Source organism: Homarus americanus, unplaced genomic scaffold, assembly GCF_018991925.1.
Source record: "Homarus americanus isolate GMGI-L3 unplaced genomic scaffold, GMGI_Hamer_2.0 scaffold11022, whole genome shotgun sequence".
In the NCBI taxonomy this organism is placed as follows: Eukaryota; Metazoa; Arthropoda; class Malacostraca; order Decapoda; family Nephropidae; genus Homarus; species Homarus americanus.
In genome coordinates, this window is record NW_024737068.1 from 15725311 (window position 1) to 15741796 (window position 16486).

Below are 16486 nucleotides of genomic sequence, written 5' to 3' on the forward strand. Positions count from 1 at the left end.
CTTTTGACATCTTCCTCTGAATGCTTTCGAGGAAATCTGTGACCAAACCTGTGCCGAATATTGCAAGTACAGTCTCATTAATATTCGTTCATTTGTATTGTGAGCACTTAAGGACTAAGAAACTCATAAATTGCAGTCAAACATTATTATTATCATTAGTAGTCGGAGCAATACAGTAGTTAAATTATATATATATCTATGGTGAATGATACGTCAAGGAATACCAGTCATGTTTATGCCAGTGAACATGACGAAATATTTCCGTATTGTATTGTCGATATTGTCTAATCTTTACCGCACACACGAGTGGTCCCTCCCCCCCCACCCCACTCCCCTTATGTTGCCATTATCAGTATTTCTGTTATGCTGTGAGTCAATGATGAGTCAGAGTAATACATTTCTCTGTTGATGATAGAAAATAATGATGACAGTCTTATGATAATGAGCCGTATATATATTGTGTTTAAAGTGACGTGCCATGAACGAGATTGTTGAACCATTAAGTGTGTGTTTAAGTTTTGTAAATACACTTAAGACTTCAACACAAAATAAAGATTCCTCTTTCTTTCAATCAACGGATCACTTCAAGAATCTCCACCCCAGCGTCACCTAACTTAACTTAATCTAAACTAACCGCAACACTGGAGCGGGTTCAGGTACATTCAGGAGCCCATGCCCAGTACTTGCCAACAGTGCGTGACAGAGACGTGACAGTTCGCCCGGGAGGCTAACGAGCCGATCAGTGGTGAAGAGGATAAAAGTAAATAGAGTTAGGGTGGTTAATATTTAGGTGAAATAAACTGGGGTGGTGATTCTACAGGAGTTCCTATTTCCGCAGCTATCGTCTTCTTTAGGTGCAATGAAAGTGGTAATTCCACTATAAAATGTATACGAATAGTTAATAATTACAAGTACTTATGAATAAATGACAGTATATAAGTCTGTGTGTGTGTGTGTGTGTGTGTCCCGTCGCAGCAGCTGGACTCTTATGAAAAGCTCGACCTTAACCAATGGTAAACAGATGGTTGAATGCCTCATAAAGCCAGCTCCTCCTCTACCTCCCTCTCTCACTCTCACTCCCTCCTCAGCACACCGCCAAACGCCTCTACACCCACACGTCTGTCCCAAACACCATCTTATCGTTAAATCCTGGCAACTCTGCACTCTGAATTCATTGTACAGTAAACGTATTCAAAGTAAACAGTTTCCTGGGTTTGTACAGCAAATGATAAACAGAAAAGGAAGTGAATAATTACCCAAAGCATCAGTGACTTGGTGTCGTGGATGAAGGAAAGTCAGAAGTAAATCTCAACACGAAAGAAAATACTACATCCTGTAAGTTATTTTCCCTTTTACAAAACAATAAAAATTTTGTAAGTTAAAAAAGCAAGTTAATAGTTAATAATGTATATATAACATGTAAGTTGAGAAGCGAAAGGTAAGACATAAGTTAACTATAGAGAGAGAAATATAGTAAATTTATTTGGTTTCATATTTAATTTATCAGTTTCCTCGTATATGTTAATATTTCACTTCATGCTCTTATTTATAACTCTGCATCACTCTATAATCCCCTTTATTTGTGCTGATTATTGTACAAATTTGTTCTTGGCCAAGTGGGATTCCTGCCTATTGCCAGTAAGTGAAATATTAACTCCCAAGGGTGTGACGTTTCCTATAGCAGCAGCAACTGGTATCAGAGGAGTACGTGTTTTAACTCGCATTCAAGGGCCTCATAAAGACCTCTCTCTCTCTCTCTCTCTCTCTCTCTCTTGGAACAATCTACCAGAGAGTGTTGTGACGGCACCGAGTGTGAGCTCTTTCAAGACCAGACTTGACCAACACTGGAGCAGGTTCAGATTCATTCAGGAGCTGGTGCATGCCCAGTACCTGTCAACAGTGCGTGACAGAGACGTGACCGATCGCCCAAGCGGCTAACGAGCCGATCAGTGGTGAAGAGGATAAGTAAAAGTAAATAAAATAAAATCCTGAGGACGCCCATACTTGCCAACAGTGCCTAACAAAGAGCCAGTACATGGCTACAGTGCCAACAGTGCCTAACAAAGAGCCAGTACATGGCTACAGTGCCTAACAAAGAGCCAGTACATGGCTACAGTGCCTGACGGAGACGTGACTGACCTCCCAAGCGGCTCACAGGCCGATCGGCGGCGAAGAGATTAAAATAAACTAAAGTCAAAATAATTGTTATGTCATACGTACAAGCGAAATAATATTTTAAAAACGTTATCCTTGCATAATATTACGTTTACTTTAATGTTTAAAACATAGAAAATGGATATAAATAATGAGTTAAATGCTGGATTTAAATAACTTTGAATGAGATTAAATGTGTGAATTAAATGACTTTAAATGAGCTTTAAGGCGTTACCGTAGTAGTGAAGAGGTCAACCGAGCATCACTTTAATTAAAAGGCTGATAATGTAAATAAAAATAATGAAAATACAGGTCATTTGAACCGGAAACGTCATAGAAGAATAGTGTTTTAGAATTGACTGAAATATTGATTGTAAAGATAAAATTCTCGATATTCGGTTGGTAATAATAATAATAATAATAATATTATTATTATTATTATTATTATTATTATTATTATTATTATTATTAACGATAATAATAATAATGTAGTTAATTAAGGAGAGTTATATTAAAGATATTAACCTTAGCTATACAAATTTTAATAATAAATAGTTCACATAATGAAACTTTAGTCCATTTTTGCTAAATAATAAGAAAAAAATTACTCAGGATTATCAGGAACCTAAATAGATTGGTTTGGTTAGGTTAGATTAGGCGGTATTAGGTTAAGTAGGTAAGGTTATGATAGATTATGTTTGGTTAGGTTAGTATAAGTTACTTGTAGGTTTGGTTACAATAAATTAAGTTAGATTTGGTTAGGTTAGGTTAGGTTAGGTAAGGATAAGTACAAATTTGGTTAGGTTTCAATTTTATTTCATAAATGATGTTTCTTCCATTTTATCAGTTTTTTTAAGAAACCGATATGCCAGGTCTTGTCTTGCTTTATTGCAACTCTGTAAAAGTTCCTACAGACTCCCATGACAGAGAGACAGGCAGACAAATAACCAGAGACAGGCAGACAGATAGACAGAGAGAGAGCCGGACAGAGAGACAGAGAGAGAGCCGGACAGAGAGACAGATAGACAGAAATAGAGACAAACAGAGAAACAGACAAACTCATACAAATATATAACTGTAAGCGTCCTCAATGATATTTATTGTTTTTTATTTATTTTACTAATTTTTAAGTATATAAATTAATATCTTCTATCTAAAGAGGGTTTAATGGTGTGTTGCGCGAGGCGGTGTTCACTTGTCTCCTCCACGTGCTGATGTTGTTATTGGCCATCACGTCTTATGTTCAATATTTACCACGATTAAACAAACTCCCTAAAACATTTACTTTATATAGTATAATAAAAAAAACTCATTCATGTCTTAAGAAACATAATTAAACATATTTGAATATTTTTAAAATATAATTATGGTTAGTTCAAGGTCATTATTTTTTATGGTATTAAAATGAAAGTAAATTAAGGTTTGTGTCCGTGGTAGTTTAAGAAGATTGTTGATCACCGTGAGGGAAGGAGAAGGATGGCAGACCTCGGGGCAAGAAAATACTAATATATCCTCACTCAAAGACAAGAAGGGAAGCCAAAGGTGTGAGGTAAGACATCAGAATATTTCCCTTGATGAGGTAAAATATGAGATAAATTAAATAACTCTTGACGTATGGCCATGACAGAGGTCCTCCATGTGCCTCTCTCAGGTCCTAACACATTGTTGGCGAGTAGATAGATAGAGATAGACATAGATGGATAGAGAAAGAAAAATATGGATAGATAGGTAAAGAAAGAAAGATAGATAGAATGAGACTGATATTTTGGTGTTCCAGAGAGAGATGGCTCTGTCTCAGCCCCATAGACCGTCAGCCCTGAAGCAGCAGAACAAGAGACACAGGACCCTAGGACACCGCTCTAAGGGCAGCGTCTCCAAGTCCAGTAAAGGTGGAGTGTGACCTTAGTTAGTTAATGAACCTGTGTACAGTAGTGTTGGTGGAGCTGCTTTAATGTATGAGGTGTTGGTGGTAGGGCGAGACCTCCATATAACGGATTTATCTCTCCATTAATCTGTTGTATAGAGGTTTGGGATCAAATGGACCCTCGATATAATGAAACTCTCTCTTCCTATGATCCTCCTCATCATGACAGGTACCTCACTCCTCCCTCATTCACTCCCCAGTACCTGTAGATTATAGACGCTGTTCATAATATCATTGTTGATTATATACATGAGAAAAAAGTTACTTACGTAGGTATGAATTGTATTTTCAGGTCGAGTTAGCGTCAAAACTTTAAGCAAAAAAGCTAAGAAGGATCTCAGTCGCGAGCAGAGACGTCACAGGTCCAAGCAGATCCGCGCCGTCAAGAGGGAGGAAACTAGCTTGCGTAAACGAGCTCTGGGCACCGCTAACAACCCCCCGTTCCTGGTGACGGTGGTGCCGCTCAGCCCCAGCATCAACCCTCGGACGGTGCTGAACGCTCTGGTGTCGTGTGATGAAGCCGCCACCACCACCACTAGCTCCCAGGGCATAGTACACATAAGGTATTTGTTTGTTTTATGTTGTTATGAACTGTTTATCTCGAGACACTGGTTAGGTTAGGTTAGAGGTCTGGGATCACGTGAAAAGAGGTTCTAAGGGTTCGGCCACACGAGCGTACATTTTATCAACAACATATGATCAACAATAAGAAAGCCAGACTATTGCACGCAGCCGCACCCTACCAGAGTCAGGACACCGTACCTTAGTGGCTTCCTGTACCACATCACCTTATTCCTATTTACTATATAGTTAAATCAAGCAATAAAATAAACAGTAAAAATTCATCTTGTAATTATTGAATGTGACTTATGAGTGTTTTCTGATCTCTCTTGCAGCTGCTCGCGTTTTAAGCAGAGACTCTCCTTTGTCGTACCACCGGTGAACGATCTGTACGCCATATTGGACAGTGTAAAGGTTCGTGTGTGTTCCTTCACGTCTATGGTATAATTGATCAAAGGATTTAAGACCAAGATTGATTATTTTTAGTGATCAATATCCAGGACTTTCATAATCAATGTGTTTCCTTGAATTAAATTTGTCTTTTTAATGCTTTGCTGTTATTGTCTTGATTAAGGACACCTGAAGAGTCTCCACCCAAGCTTGTTAGACCTGGAGATTAACTAACTATTCTACCCTAACCTAACATTAACCTAACCTATTCTTACCTAATTGTAACTCAATCTAATCTAACCTATCCTATCTTAAGGCTAATCTATCCTAACACTAAACTAACCTATCCTAATCTAACTCATTCAAACCTAACCTGACATAACCTAATGCACTAACTCCTACGTGTTTCAGGTTAGCGACACGTTGATGCTTCTCTGGCCCGGAGATGAGGAACTAGGAGACGCCGCAGATCTGTTACTGAGCTCTATACTAGCCCAAGGTCTCCCAGCTCCCATCCATATTGTGGCTGGGCTGGAGGAAGTGGCCCAGAAGGTACATAGTTAATACAGTACAGTCATACACATTATACAGTACAGTCATACACATTATACAGTACAGTCATACACATTATACAGTACAATACAGTCATACACACTATACAGTACAATGCAGTCATAAATGTTATAACTTTCCGAGCTTCCAGATACAGTGAAACCTCAATATAACGGACTTCTCTCTACATATAAGCCATTAGATGAGGTTTAACATCTAATGGACCCTCGATATAATGGACTTTCATCTCTATGTAGTTCGTTAAATAGAAGTTTCACTGTATGTAAATTTGTCTTGGGAGTTCATCAAGAATGTATAATACAACCCTAACCTAACCCAACCCAACCTTGATTTATTTTTTTATTACTTTTGAGGGATTGGTATATGAAATGGAAGCAAAAACAGATGCATAGAATAAAACCAAGACTTGGTGACATGGTCTAAGCTGTTGCCTGTATTGTATGTAGATGATGCTGTGTTGCCGAAGTATAAATGACTGAATGACAGGAAAATATGTGTGTATGAGTGATATTTTGTTTCCTTTTCTATGATTAGCGGGAAGAAAGGACTTGAAAGGGGCATAGAGAATTGGTGACTGAGTTAAGGCATTTTTAAGATGACCAAAAAAAAAATGATAATCTCACTTTTGTTTCTACCCATAGCCTTAGTTGATGTTGTTTTAAGGTACTAGTTCTGGCTCTACTCATCATTGTTGTGAGATAAAGGTAAACTCGGCAGTGCTTTCGTGTTTATATTACTGGCTACATAGGAGGAACATCTCTTTAAGTTTTGCACATGTTAATAGGAGATACAGGCAGGTGGCACGGAAGAGGAGGACAACCAGATGATGATGGATGCACACGATCTGGAACAGGAGCTGAAAACTAGACTGTCTCTCAAACAGCCGACGACCTCACATAAAAAACATAGTGTATTTACCCATATGTCTGTCTAGTGTGGAGTGCTGTTGTGTGTATGACAGTGTATTAACTTTATCTTTGTAGTAATGTTGTGTATGACAGTGTATTAACTTATATCTGTGTAGTAATGTTGTGTATGACAGTGTATTAACTTATATCTGTATAGTGTGGAGTGCTGTTTTATACGTGACATCAATAATACAGTGGTCCCTCGGTTAACGAGCACAATCCGTTCTAGAAGGTTGCTCTTTAACCGAAACCATTGTTTCAATGGGTTTTTGGGTAATTGGTTCCAGCTCACCGAAAATTCCCTAAATTCAACAAAAAAGGTAGAAAAGTACATTTACTTTGAGGTGTGTATGTAGAAGGCTCCTGGATGATGATGATGGGAATTAGAATGGGGGTGGAGAAGGGAGAAGAGAAGGCATTGGGGTGGAAGAGAAGTCACCCCATGGTGCCATTTCACCCATAAAATTTTAGTTCTCTGGTGTAATTCAAGATTATTTTCTTTAAATCAACACTGCACTGCATTATATATTGTCAATATGTAAAATAAATTTCAAAATGACCAATAATTTGCTTGCAAAAACAGAAAAAAAGCATTTAGTTGAACAGAGTCTCAAGCAAGATGTTACCTCCACTGAAAAGATACAAAGACTGACGCCTGTATGGTGTGTTGAGAGGCTGGATGGCACGCATAAAACTAGTTTCATTACTTTCAATTATGTTCAATAATTGTTAAAATGAGTAAAAAATTTAATATTACACTTTTAAAATTATTGAATAGTATAAACTTCTTGATATTTGCTAAAATGGTAAGGAATTTAAGCCCTAGAACCGATTACTGTATTGGCAGACTGATACTACAGCTGATGGACCGCCAAATGCAAGCGAAATCATGTTGAAGTCGGCTCGTAAAAAACTCGTTAATCGAGGGATTGCTCGTTAACCGAAGTTAAGAATCTTATGGAAGGTAACTCGTTAACCGAGGGACCACTGTACTGACTTACGATTGTGATTCCTTTTTTAAGAAACTAGAGTTTGTTGTATTCTTTTTCGGGGAGGAGGGTGGAGGGTGTATTTTTATATTACAGCATGATGGTGTTGCTAACATTGTGACCTGCAAGTTGTATGAAAATAACACAATGTTTTATTGCAGATTGTAATGTTGACGATCATTAGAGACTGAGTGATTCATCCCTTGTAACAGCTTCTCTCTTGTCCCAAATATTAATCTGATGTTTTCTGTAATATTAACAATACTGAATTATTCATCTTTTAGTACTGACTATGAAGAAGGGGCTGAAGTTTATTAATGGTTTATGTTAGGTGTTGCATGTTACTTAATATTATTTAGGGTAATACTTGATGTGACACCTTCCACCTCTGGCACTTGATTCTGGATGTGCCAAAAGTGCCACAATAAGGGACTTGAGGGTACACCTGTAATTCACACCAGCTGTTAATGACTCGGCTTAAGTACCTGAAGAGCAACATTGTCACCTGGATATATCCCTTGATTATTACCTCAGTGGTATAAGGCCCAGTAAAATGCCACTGAGCAGTTTCAACCCTTGTGAAGATTATTATTATTATTTAGTCTTTCTTTAACCTCAATTTTAGAAGATTTGAAATTATTATATTTTATTTTATTTTTTGTTTCCCCCTCTAACAGAAGAAGCACCACGCCCGGCAGAACTTACTCAAGGAAATAGAACTGCGTTTCCCCGGCCCCTCTAAGCTACACAGCCTCGAGAAAGAACAAGACGCAATTCTGGTTCTACGGCAAATTGGCGCACAGAAACGACGGCCCATCTTCTTCAGGGACAACCGACCTCACATTATGGCCGAAAAGATGGAATTTCTCGAAGAGGTAAATAATTACAACTTTTATACAACTATTAAAATCTTCGCCACTTAGTGAATAGTTTTTCCGTTGTCAGTCTCGTATATAAGGTCATTGTTGTTGTGATCATAATTAATATATAATGTCTTCGTATTATGGGTTTAAAAACTACACTGCTCAATGGGTCAGCTTCTTCAAGGGCAAAAAATTGATTAAGTGAAATACCAGGCAGTAAATTAAATCATGGAGAGAGAGGTAGACAGACTGGAGGAGATCAAAGCTCTGGTACTAGTGGATGGGTGACAGTCCGAGGTGTTGTAAGTGTGTGTACAGTGAAGCCTCCATATAACAAACTTATCTCTATAATATAATGCATTAGATAGAGGGGTTCACATCTAACAAACCCTCGATATAATGGACTTTCCCCTCCATATAGTCCATTTAATAGAGGTGTCGCTATATTATGCTAAAACAGTGTACAACAGATCTTTTCTCTGTGTGTTTTATCAAGGGATCTACCGGAGTACTCAAAGTCCACGGTTATGTCCGCGGTCAAGTGCTCTCTGTCAATGGTCTGGTTCACATCCCTGGCTGGGGGGACTACCAGATGAACCGCATCGACATAGCGGCCGACCCACATCCTCTAGAGCGACACAGCCGGAGCAGGGAAGCCGGGGCAGATATGGAGGACGACGAAGTACATCTGCTGCAGGAAGCTGATCCCGCCCTACAGGAGCAACTTAAGTCAACGAATGAAGTGAGTCTTTTTTTATTTATTTATTTTTTTTTTTATTAATTCGTTCGTAGAAATGCTTATATTTGTCTCGGTCTCCCTGCTGTTGTTCCTCCCACTCTACACCTTTCACTACCCTTGATTCATCCATCCCAAGCAAAGGGGAATGAGGAATAAAGAGAAGAGATAGATAAATTGAGATAATTTCAATCATTTTTTCCTCAAACATATTTTACTTCTTCAGTAGATGATAATTATTTTTTCTTAACCATTTTTGTTTCTCGTCTTAGATTGACCCATTGGAGGGAGAACAGACATGGCCGACTGAAGAGGAACTGGCAGAGGCCGGAGAGGACGCCGCCACCACCAAACAACGTACCAAGCGGGTCCCCAAAGGAACCTCGGATTACCAAGCGGCGTGGATCTTGAACAGCGATGATGGTGAATATCTTTTTTAACATCAGTCCATTGATAACTTTGTGCAGTACAGGAAATTTTTATTGAGGGAAATTGTAGTTTAATGTATTTTGTGATAATATTCTGACCAATGTGAAATAAATGTACAGTACACTTACATAGTGTGTTTGTGATTGATTAAATAGTGCGCAGTAGATTAATATTTCCTCTCTCTCATCTAGAAAATCTTGCTAAGAATCTATACCTAAGTCTATTTCAATATCTCTCTCTCTCTCTCCCCTGCCTCTCTCTCTCTCTCCCACTCTTCCTCCCCTGCCTCTCTCTCTCTCTCCCACTCTCCCTCCCCTGCCTCTCTCTCTCCCCTTGCAATTTTTACACAGAATTATATCTTACAAAAGGACACTGGAATTATTTGTAACTTCCATATTGTACGGCTGTAACTAACTTTATTTACCCCGACACGTTACAGAAGAGGACAAAAATGACGACGACGACGACGAAAACAGCGAAAGTGAAATGGACGAGGACCTGGCCCCCGTGGACACCATCTCGCAGAACGGTTACGATGGTGAAGGTGACGGCGACGAAGATGACAACGAGGAATACGAGACGATGACCGTCACGGATGCCGAAGGTGTCAATTACGACGAGAAGGTGGACTATGAGGCCGAGATGGACGCCTTTGACAAAATGAGAGGTATGGATCATGAGTATAACGTAAGGACCGCGAGTGTAAATGTAATGAATCGGGTAATGAAGGGAAGAAGTAATTAAGAGACTAGAATTACCTGAGGTGGGGGATTTAACTAACCAGAATTACATCATCTATTTGTCCCGTGCAGAAGAGATTCTTGGGAGAGGTGGGAAGGTAAATTACTCAAGTTAACTCTATGACTTTATGAAGGTGTGTTTTTGCAATGTACAGTCAGGCCACAAATTACTTTTACCCGCCACAGTGTGAGACAATATGACGCACCGGCCAATATCTCCCATATGTTATTCTCAGTTTTATTAGTTAGAGCTTAGAGACTCATCACACACCCATACACCCACTCACCACACACCCACTCACCACACACCCACTTATCACACCCAGTCACCACACACACCTCAACCAAGAATACCCAGCCATCTTTTTTTTACCTCTCACAATAATATAATAGTAAGTAAAGTCAAGACAGTTCTAAAATGACGACACTTATTTTTTTTCTCCAGCTGCCCGCGATGATGCCATGTTCCCAGACGAGGTGGACACCCCCCAAGATCTGACGGCCAGGATACGTTTTCAAAAATTCCGGGGCTTACAGAGCTTCCGCACCTCTGCCTGGGACCCGGATGAGAACCTACCCGTCGACTATTCCAGAATATTTCAGTTTGAGAACTTCCAACGCACTAAAAAGAGAGTTCTCAAGGAAGACAAAGATGGGGCTCTAGTAAGTGAAAAAATAATAATTACAATAATCTAACGTAACTCAAACCTAATTTAGTCAAACTCTAACCTATACTAAACATACCATAACATAACCTTAACCTAACACAACCTTAATCAAACTTTACCCTAACCTAACCTAAACTAAACTTACTCTACTCTAAGTTAACCTTCACCTAACCAACACATTGTGAAAACTATTAAGAAATCAGCCATCCATATAATACTTTGACCCAAATATTTTTCATACTCATCAATAAGATTTTTTTTAACTTTCAATATTGTGTGAATTTTTGGTTGGAGAAACGAGACACAGTTGAGTTATTAGTGGAAATTTGTCTCCTACTCGATAAAGCAACTACTGGGGATAACTTTACTTGGTGGTTCTGTTCATGATTGAGTTTCTCTTATCTTGATCTTTATAATATGATTTAGAATTATAATTAGCATGTCTTAAGTCTTTATATACTGTATACAGTATAGTATAGCATGTCTGAGTCTATAAATATCATGTCTTAAGTCTTTATATATATAGTATAGCATGTCTGAGTCTTTATAAATATCATGTCTTAAGGCTTTATATATACAGTACTGTACAGCTGCTCCTCGACTTACGACAGGGTTAGGGACCCAGATCCTGGTCATAAGTCGAAAATGCTTAAATAATACATAGAAAATCTAAAATGGGTGTCTCTTTTTCTTCTCAGCACCACAAAACTCTCACTTTTAAGCTTGTCAGCCATTTTAAAGTGAATTACAAACGAAAATTTTGTCAGTACACAGCGCAATCACTAACGTTGAGACTCGAAAATACGTAATTTGACAAAATTTTGGTGCGACTGAGGCGGTCGTATGTCCGGGTGGTCGTAGGTCGAGTATGTCTTAAGTCGAGGAGTAGCTGCATAGTATAGTATGTCTGCGTCTTTAAATATAATGTCTTAAGTCTTTATGAATAACCTGTCTGAGTCTTTATAAATAACATGTCTAAGTCTTTATGAATAAGAGTCTTTATAACTAGCATATCTGTTATTTATAATATTTCACATAATACAGCAGTTTTTGTGGTTGATTACAGCCCGGCTGGTACGTGGTAGTACACATATCGGACGTCCCCCGCCACCTGTACGATAACCACGTCGCGAGTCACTCTCCTCTTGTGGTGTTAGGTCTCCTCCCCCACGAGCAGAAGATGTCCATCGTTAACATGGTGGTTAAGTCTCATCCCTCAGGTCACTTTCGAGCCATCAAGTCCAAAGAGCGGCTCATATTCCACGTGGGTTTCAGAAGGTTTGCCAACGCTCCCATCTTCAGCGAGCATTCCACGGGGACCAAGCACAAGGTGGGCGTCCTGTTGTGTTGGTTGGTGTTGTCTGATCTTTCTTCTGTTTTCTTGTTCTCTTTCCTCTTGTCTACTTCTGTTTTTCTTCATCCTCTTCTTATCTTCTTCATTGTCTTCTTCCTCTTTTCTTCTTTTGTTTGTTATTCTTACTAGAATTATTTTTATTATTGTTATTAATCCTTTTACTATTATCATCATCATAATCATTCTAGTTTGCCCGGTATTTCCACCCTGGAACGACTGTGGTAGCGACGATGTTTGCCCCCATCACCTTCCCTCCAGCCTCTGTCTTGGTGTTCAGAGAGAGGCCAGATGGTGCCCAGGTATGTCACTTTTACCTTGTGTCAACCTATATACAGTACATGCATACATACGTTAAGGCTGGGTGGACACAGTTTAAAAGTCGTTTCTAGACCTTAAATGCACATACTTGAGGTTGTTTGGATGACGTTTGTGTTAGAAGGATTAATGAATCACCCTGTATGTATTTGATAACAAGTTGAGTGGAAATAATGTTTGTGTATAAGAGATAAAGGAAGTGATGGTTGTGTACATGAGAGAGAGGCAGTACCAGGATGTAATGGCTGTAGTACATGAGACAGAGAGAGAGTTCTGTACCGGGTTGTATTAATAATGTGTCGTCTCTTACAGGACTTGGTGGCCACTGGTTCCTTACTGAGTGTTGACCCCAAGAGAATAGTGACTAAGAGGGTGGTGTTGAGCGGTCACCCATTCAAGGTACGTCTAGTAAGAGTAATCTATCGTGAGACTTGTTCTTTGACTTAAAGAAACAAAGAGCTTTCATGTCCTGTGTCTTGAACTAGTGTGTTGCTCTTTGTTCAGAGTGACTTGCACAATGTTCAGAGTGACTTGCACTATGTTTAGAGTGACTCTCAGCATATTCTCTAAATGATTCCGTTAATACAGGTCATTGGGTAACTAGCCTCCCTGCACCACCTACCACAGTATGTTGGCTACTGGTTATTAGACAAGATGAATTGTTTAGCTGATGCAGGACTTTTAACACACAGTGAGACCTCTATATAGAAGGTTGAAAATCATTATATCGAGATTTGTTGGATGTGAAACCTCCATATAACAGTACAGTCCATTATATCGAGGGCCAGACTGTACCCGTTAGATTGACATCCATTAAAAGGAGGGTTTCACTGTAACATGGCGATTCAGTTAATGTCTTGGCAGATGACACGACCTTATCTGGCATCATCAACACATATCCTCTTCTCATTGTTAGGTCACCAAGTGTAATATTTGACCCTGTCACTGATTTTGAACTGTACCAAGAATGTTTACTTTATAGACAGCTCACGAGATGTTTCCTCCGTAGGTGAATCGGAAGACAGCCGTAATAAGATACATGTTCTTCAACCGAGAAGACGTAATGTGGTTCAGACCCGTGGAACTCCGGACCAAGTGGGGGAGACGAGGACACATCAAGGAACCTTTGGGTGAGTGAACTTAGTTTGTGGTTTTTGCTTAACATTTACCTTTTTATCCCCAGAGAGATAACTTTAACCCATATGTGATAACCACTATTGTAATTATCCCTTGAAAGATAACTTTATCCCATACATGATAACTACTACTGTAATTATCCCAAGAAAGAGAACTTTATCCCATATTATGATAACTACATCTTCATATCCAGTTTGATAGATGTTTCAGTGTAATAATGAGAGTAATGACAGAATATTAAAAGTTACTGCTACATAGTTTAGTCTGTGTTCTGTGTAATGGCAAGAATCATGAGTAGATAAAGTCTCTATTTCACCCATGATTCTCATTGCCCATCTCTCTAGTACGCAAAGGTTTCAGCAAGTGAATTTATAGCAAGATATTTATACTATTAATAGCATTTTTTTTTTCACTTTCCAACAGGTACTCACGGTCACATGAAATGCCACTTTGACGGTCAACTAAAGTCTCAAGATACTGTCCTGCTGAATCTGTACAAGAGAGTCTTTCCCAAGTGGACGTTTGACCCGTACGTCGCCAGGCCTCCGCCCCTCTACACCTTCAGGTCCTCTAATGACATCGGTGACAAGTTGAGTGACGAGGATGACTGCAGCGACCAGCAACCCGCTCTCAAAAAAGCTAAAACCGTTAAATTCTTTTCGAGTAGACAATAGGCCTCTTGTTAGTTTCATTGTTAATAGTTAAATATTTATTGATTTTTTGTAATAATGTTTTAAAATGAAGCATTTGTGGCTGACCATTGGCCCCCATTTACACGAAACGTACGTGGGAAATGATAGTTATGTACAGTCGCTATAAGTGGTTGTGCGAACGATAAATAAAGATTTTTATTATTGAAAAAGTTTTGGTGTGTTGAGGAAGTGAGAATCTTCAGTAGCGTTTCCTTCAGGACTGAGTTGTTGATCTTTAGTCATCTTGTGCTGCTGTCGTAATATATTAACCTTTGCTCATTATTATATTTATTTTCGGATTTACGGTACATTTTCCATATTCCATTTTTTCTCTTGGGTTATGTCAAGTGCTAAAGCCCAGTCCAGATTAAAAATAGATTTGAAAATTTTAATTAAATGTGTAATATTGTCTTGGAAAAATTAATATTATTTTATATTAAATAATTAGTAAAGATCTCTGAAAGTAGGTTCTCTGTATACAATTTCTTCTTCATTTCTAACAAAATAAATAAATTTTTTAAATTTTTTATTATGACTTATTTTGCTTTGATAAGTACTGTAAGTGTTGATGTTAATCTGTGCTGTATAGGTAAGTGCAAGGAATATAAAGAAAGGAAATATTACTCTTACAAGCAAGGAATATAAAGAAAGGAAATATTACTCCTACATGCAAGGAATATAAAGAAAGGAAATATTACCCTTACAAGCAAGGAATATAAAGAAAAGAACTATTACTCCTACAAGCAAGGAATATAAAAGAAAAGTATTATTCTTGCATACAAGGAATATAAAGGAAGGAACTATTACTCCTGCAAACAAGGAATATAAAGAAGAGAACTATTACTCTTGAAAATAAGGAACTATTACTCCTGCAAACAAGGAATATAAAGAAGAGAACTATTACTCTTGCATACAAGGAATATAAAGAAAGGAACCAATACTTCTGAAAACCAGGAACATAGAGAAAGGAAGTTGCAGTCTCTCTCGCTCCTCCAGGTGAGTTACCACTCTTGTTCCTCCAGGTCAGATTGGGTTGGGTCAAGTTAGATTAAAAATCGTTTTTGAGTTTATGGGTACATCATCTGAACACCGAAAACAACACTATCGCATACTAAGCACCAAAAAACATGAATAAGGTAAACTTTTTATAGTTTGGAGAGTTTTGTAGGTTTGTTTTGTGTTATATTTTACCCAACAATTTCCCTATACTTCGAATCCCTGCCCACTTTAAACAACCAATTAGGGGGGGGGGGTCACATCCGTTAAAATACTCGACAAATATAAATTTGCGACGGAAACTAATAAAGTATTTTTTTTCTTCTATCACCTTATATAAGTAGAGTTGGCAACTACTACATATTACCTGAAGTAATACCTAAACAACTGCTGTACCATATGTATTATTATCTTCACTATCTCTTAACAAACACTGCCAGTACACGATACACTGGTAACTGTACATTAACAGTTTACTACAGTCAACATTACAACATACATTCATCTGTTTATTTCCAGGAGACAAATGAAAAGTCCTGATGATGGCCAACATATGAGGTCAAATACCCATAAAGCAACTCACTCCTTTATTAAACTATATATAATGAGTTGCTGGTATTATAATACACATTAGTTATTTTCCTCTCAATAAAAATATATTTGTCTATTTATTATGATGTTTTTGTCAGGTGAATGTACAGTATTGACAAATATTTAGGACTGATAGTTTTTATTTTCATCCATCCATCCTTCTCTCTACCTTCCCCTCTTCCCTATTTGCTGTATATGACCAAAATATTCAATTTGTTTCCTTTTTCTGTAAATTTCAAGTATATTTTTCTTGAAGTTTCTGCTAATTGTAGTATTTCTTCATCTTTACACTCTGTGGGTTCTTAAGTGTTTTGGCTGCACTGGGTATATAAACTCTACTTTGATAGTTATTTATGTATAAAATAAATATGTGTAAGTTTAATTTAACTTTTTTCCTTTTACTTTGTTTCATTTATTTATGTTTATTCCAATTTTAAGCTCGTATCCGCTGCCTCCACCCATGGCT

The 16486-nt window shown here is 38.1% G+C and overlaps 1 protein-coding gene across 3 annotated transcripts; it reads left to right on the forward strand.

The window, feature by feature from the left end:
* Window positions 1–1092: 1092 nt before the first annotated feature.
* On the forward strand, window positions 1093–14959 carry LOC121873010 (pre-rRNA-processing protein TSR1 homolog). Of its 3 annotated transcripts, XM_042376252.1 has the most exons (17): window positions 1093–1335; window positions 3592–3703; window positions 3932–4043; window positions 4371–4641; window positions 4975–5053; window positions 5441–5581; window positions 6387–6512; window positions 8177–8374; window positions 8859–9104; window positions 9371–9521; window positions 9967–10194; window positions 10713–10930; window positions 12002–12265; window positions 12478–12588; window positions 12917–13003; window positions 13614–13734; window positions 14165–14959. In XM_042376252.1, the coding sequence occupies exons 3-17, from the start codon at window positions 3938–3940 to the stop codon at window positions 14413–14415; spliced, it is 2598 nt and encodes an 865-aa protein (XP_042232186.1). In that variant the 5' UTR covers window positions 1093–1335; window positions 3592–3703; window positions 3932–3937; the 3' UTR covers window positions 14416–14959. The 3 variants fall into 3 exon arrangements, with proteins under 3 accessions (XP_042232186.1, XP_042232187.1, XP_042232188.1); XM_042376253.1 differs by lacking the exon at window positions 3592–3703; XM_042376254.1 differs by lacking the exon at window positions 6387–6512 and having other exon boundaries at window positions 1095–1335.
* Window positions 14960–16486: the final 1527 nt, after the last annotated feature.

Bases quoted from the DNA above. Each gene is read 5' to 3' on its own strand.
- LOC121873010 (XM_042376252.1), top strand. From the start codon at position 3,938: ATGGCTCTGTCTCAGCCCCATAGACCGTCAGCCCTGAAGCAGCAGAAC. The intron at 9,105-9,370 runs GTGAGTCTTTTT...TTCTCGTCTTAG, and splicing joins AACTTAAGTCAACGAATGAA to ATTGACCCATTGGAGGGAGA. The intron at 10,931-12,001 runs GTAAGTGAAAAA...GGTTGATTACAG, and splicing joins AAGACAAAGATGGGGCTCTA to CCCGGCTGGTACGTGGTAGT.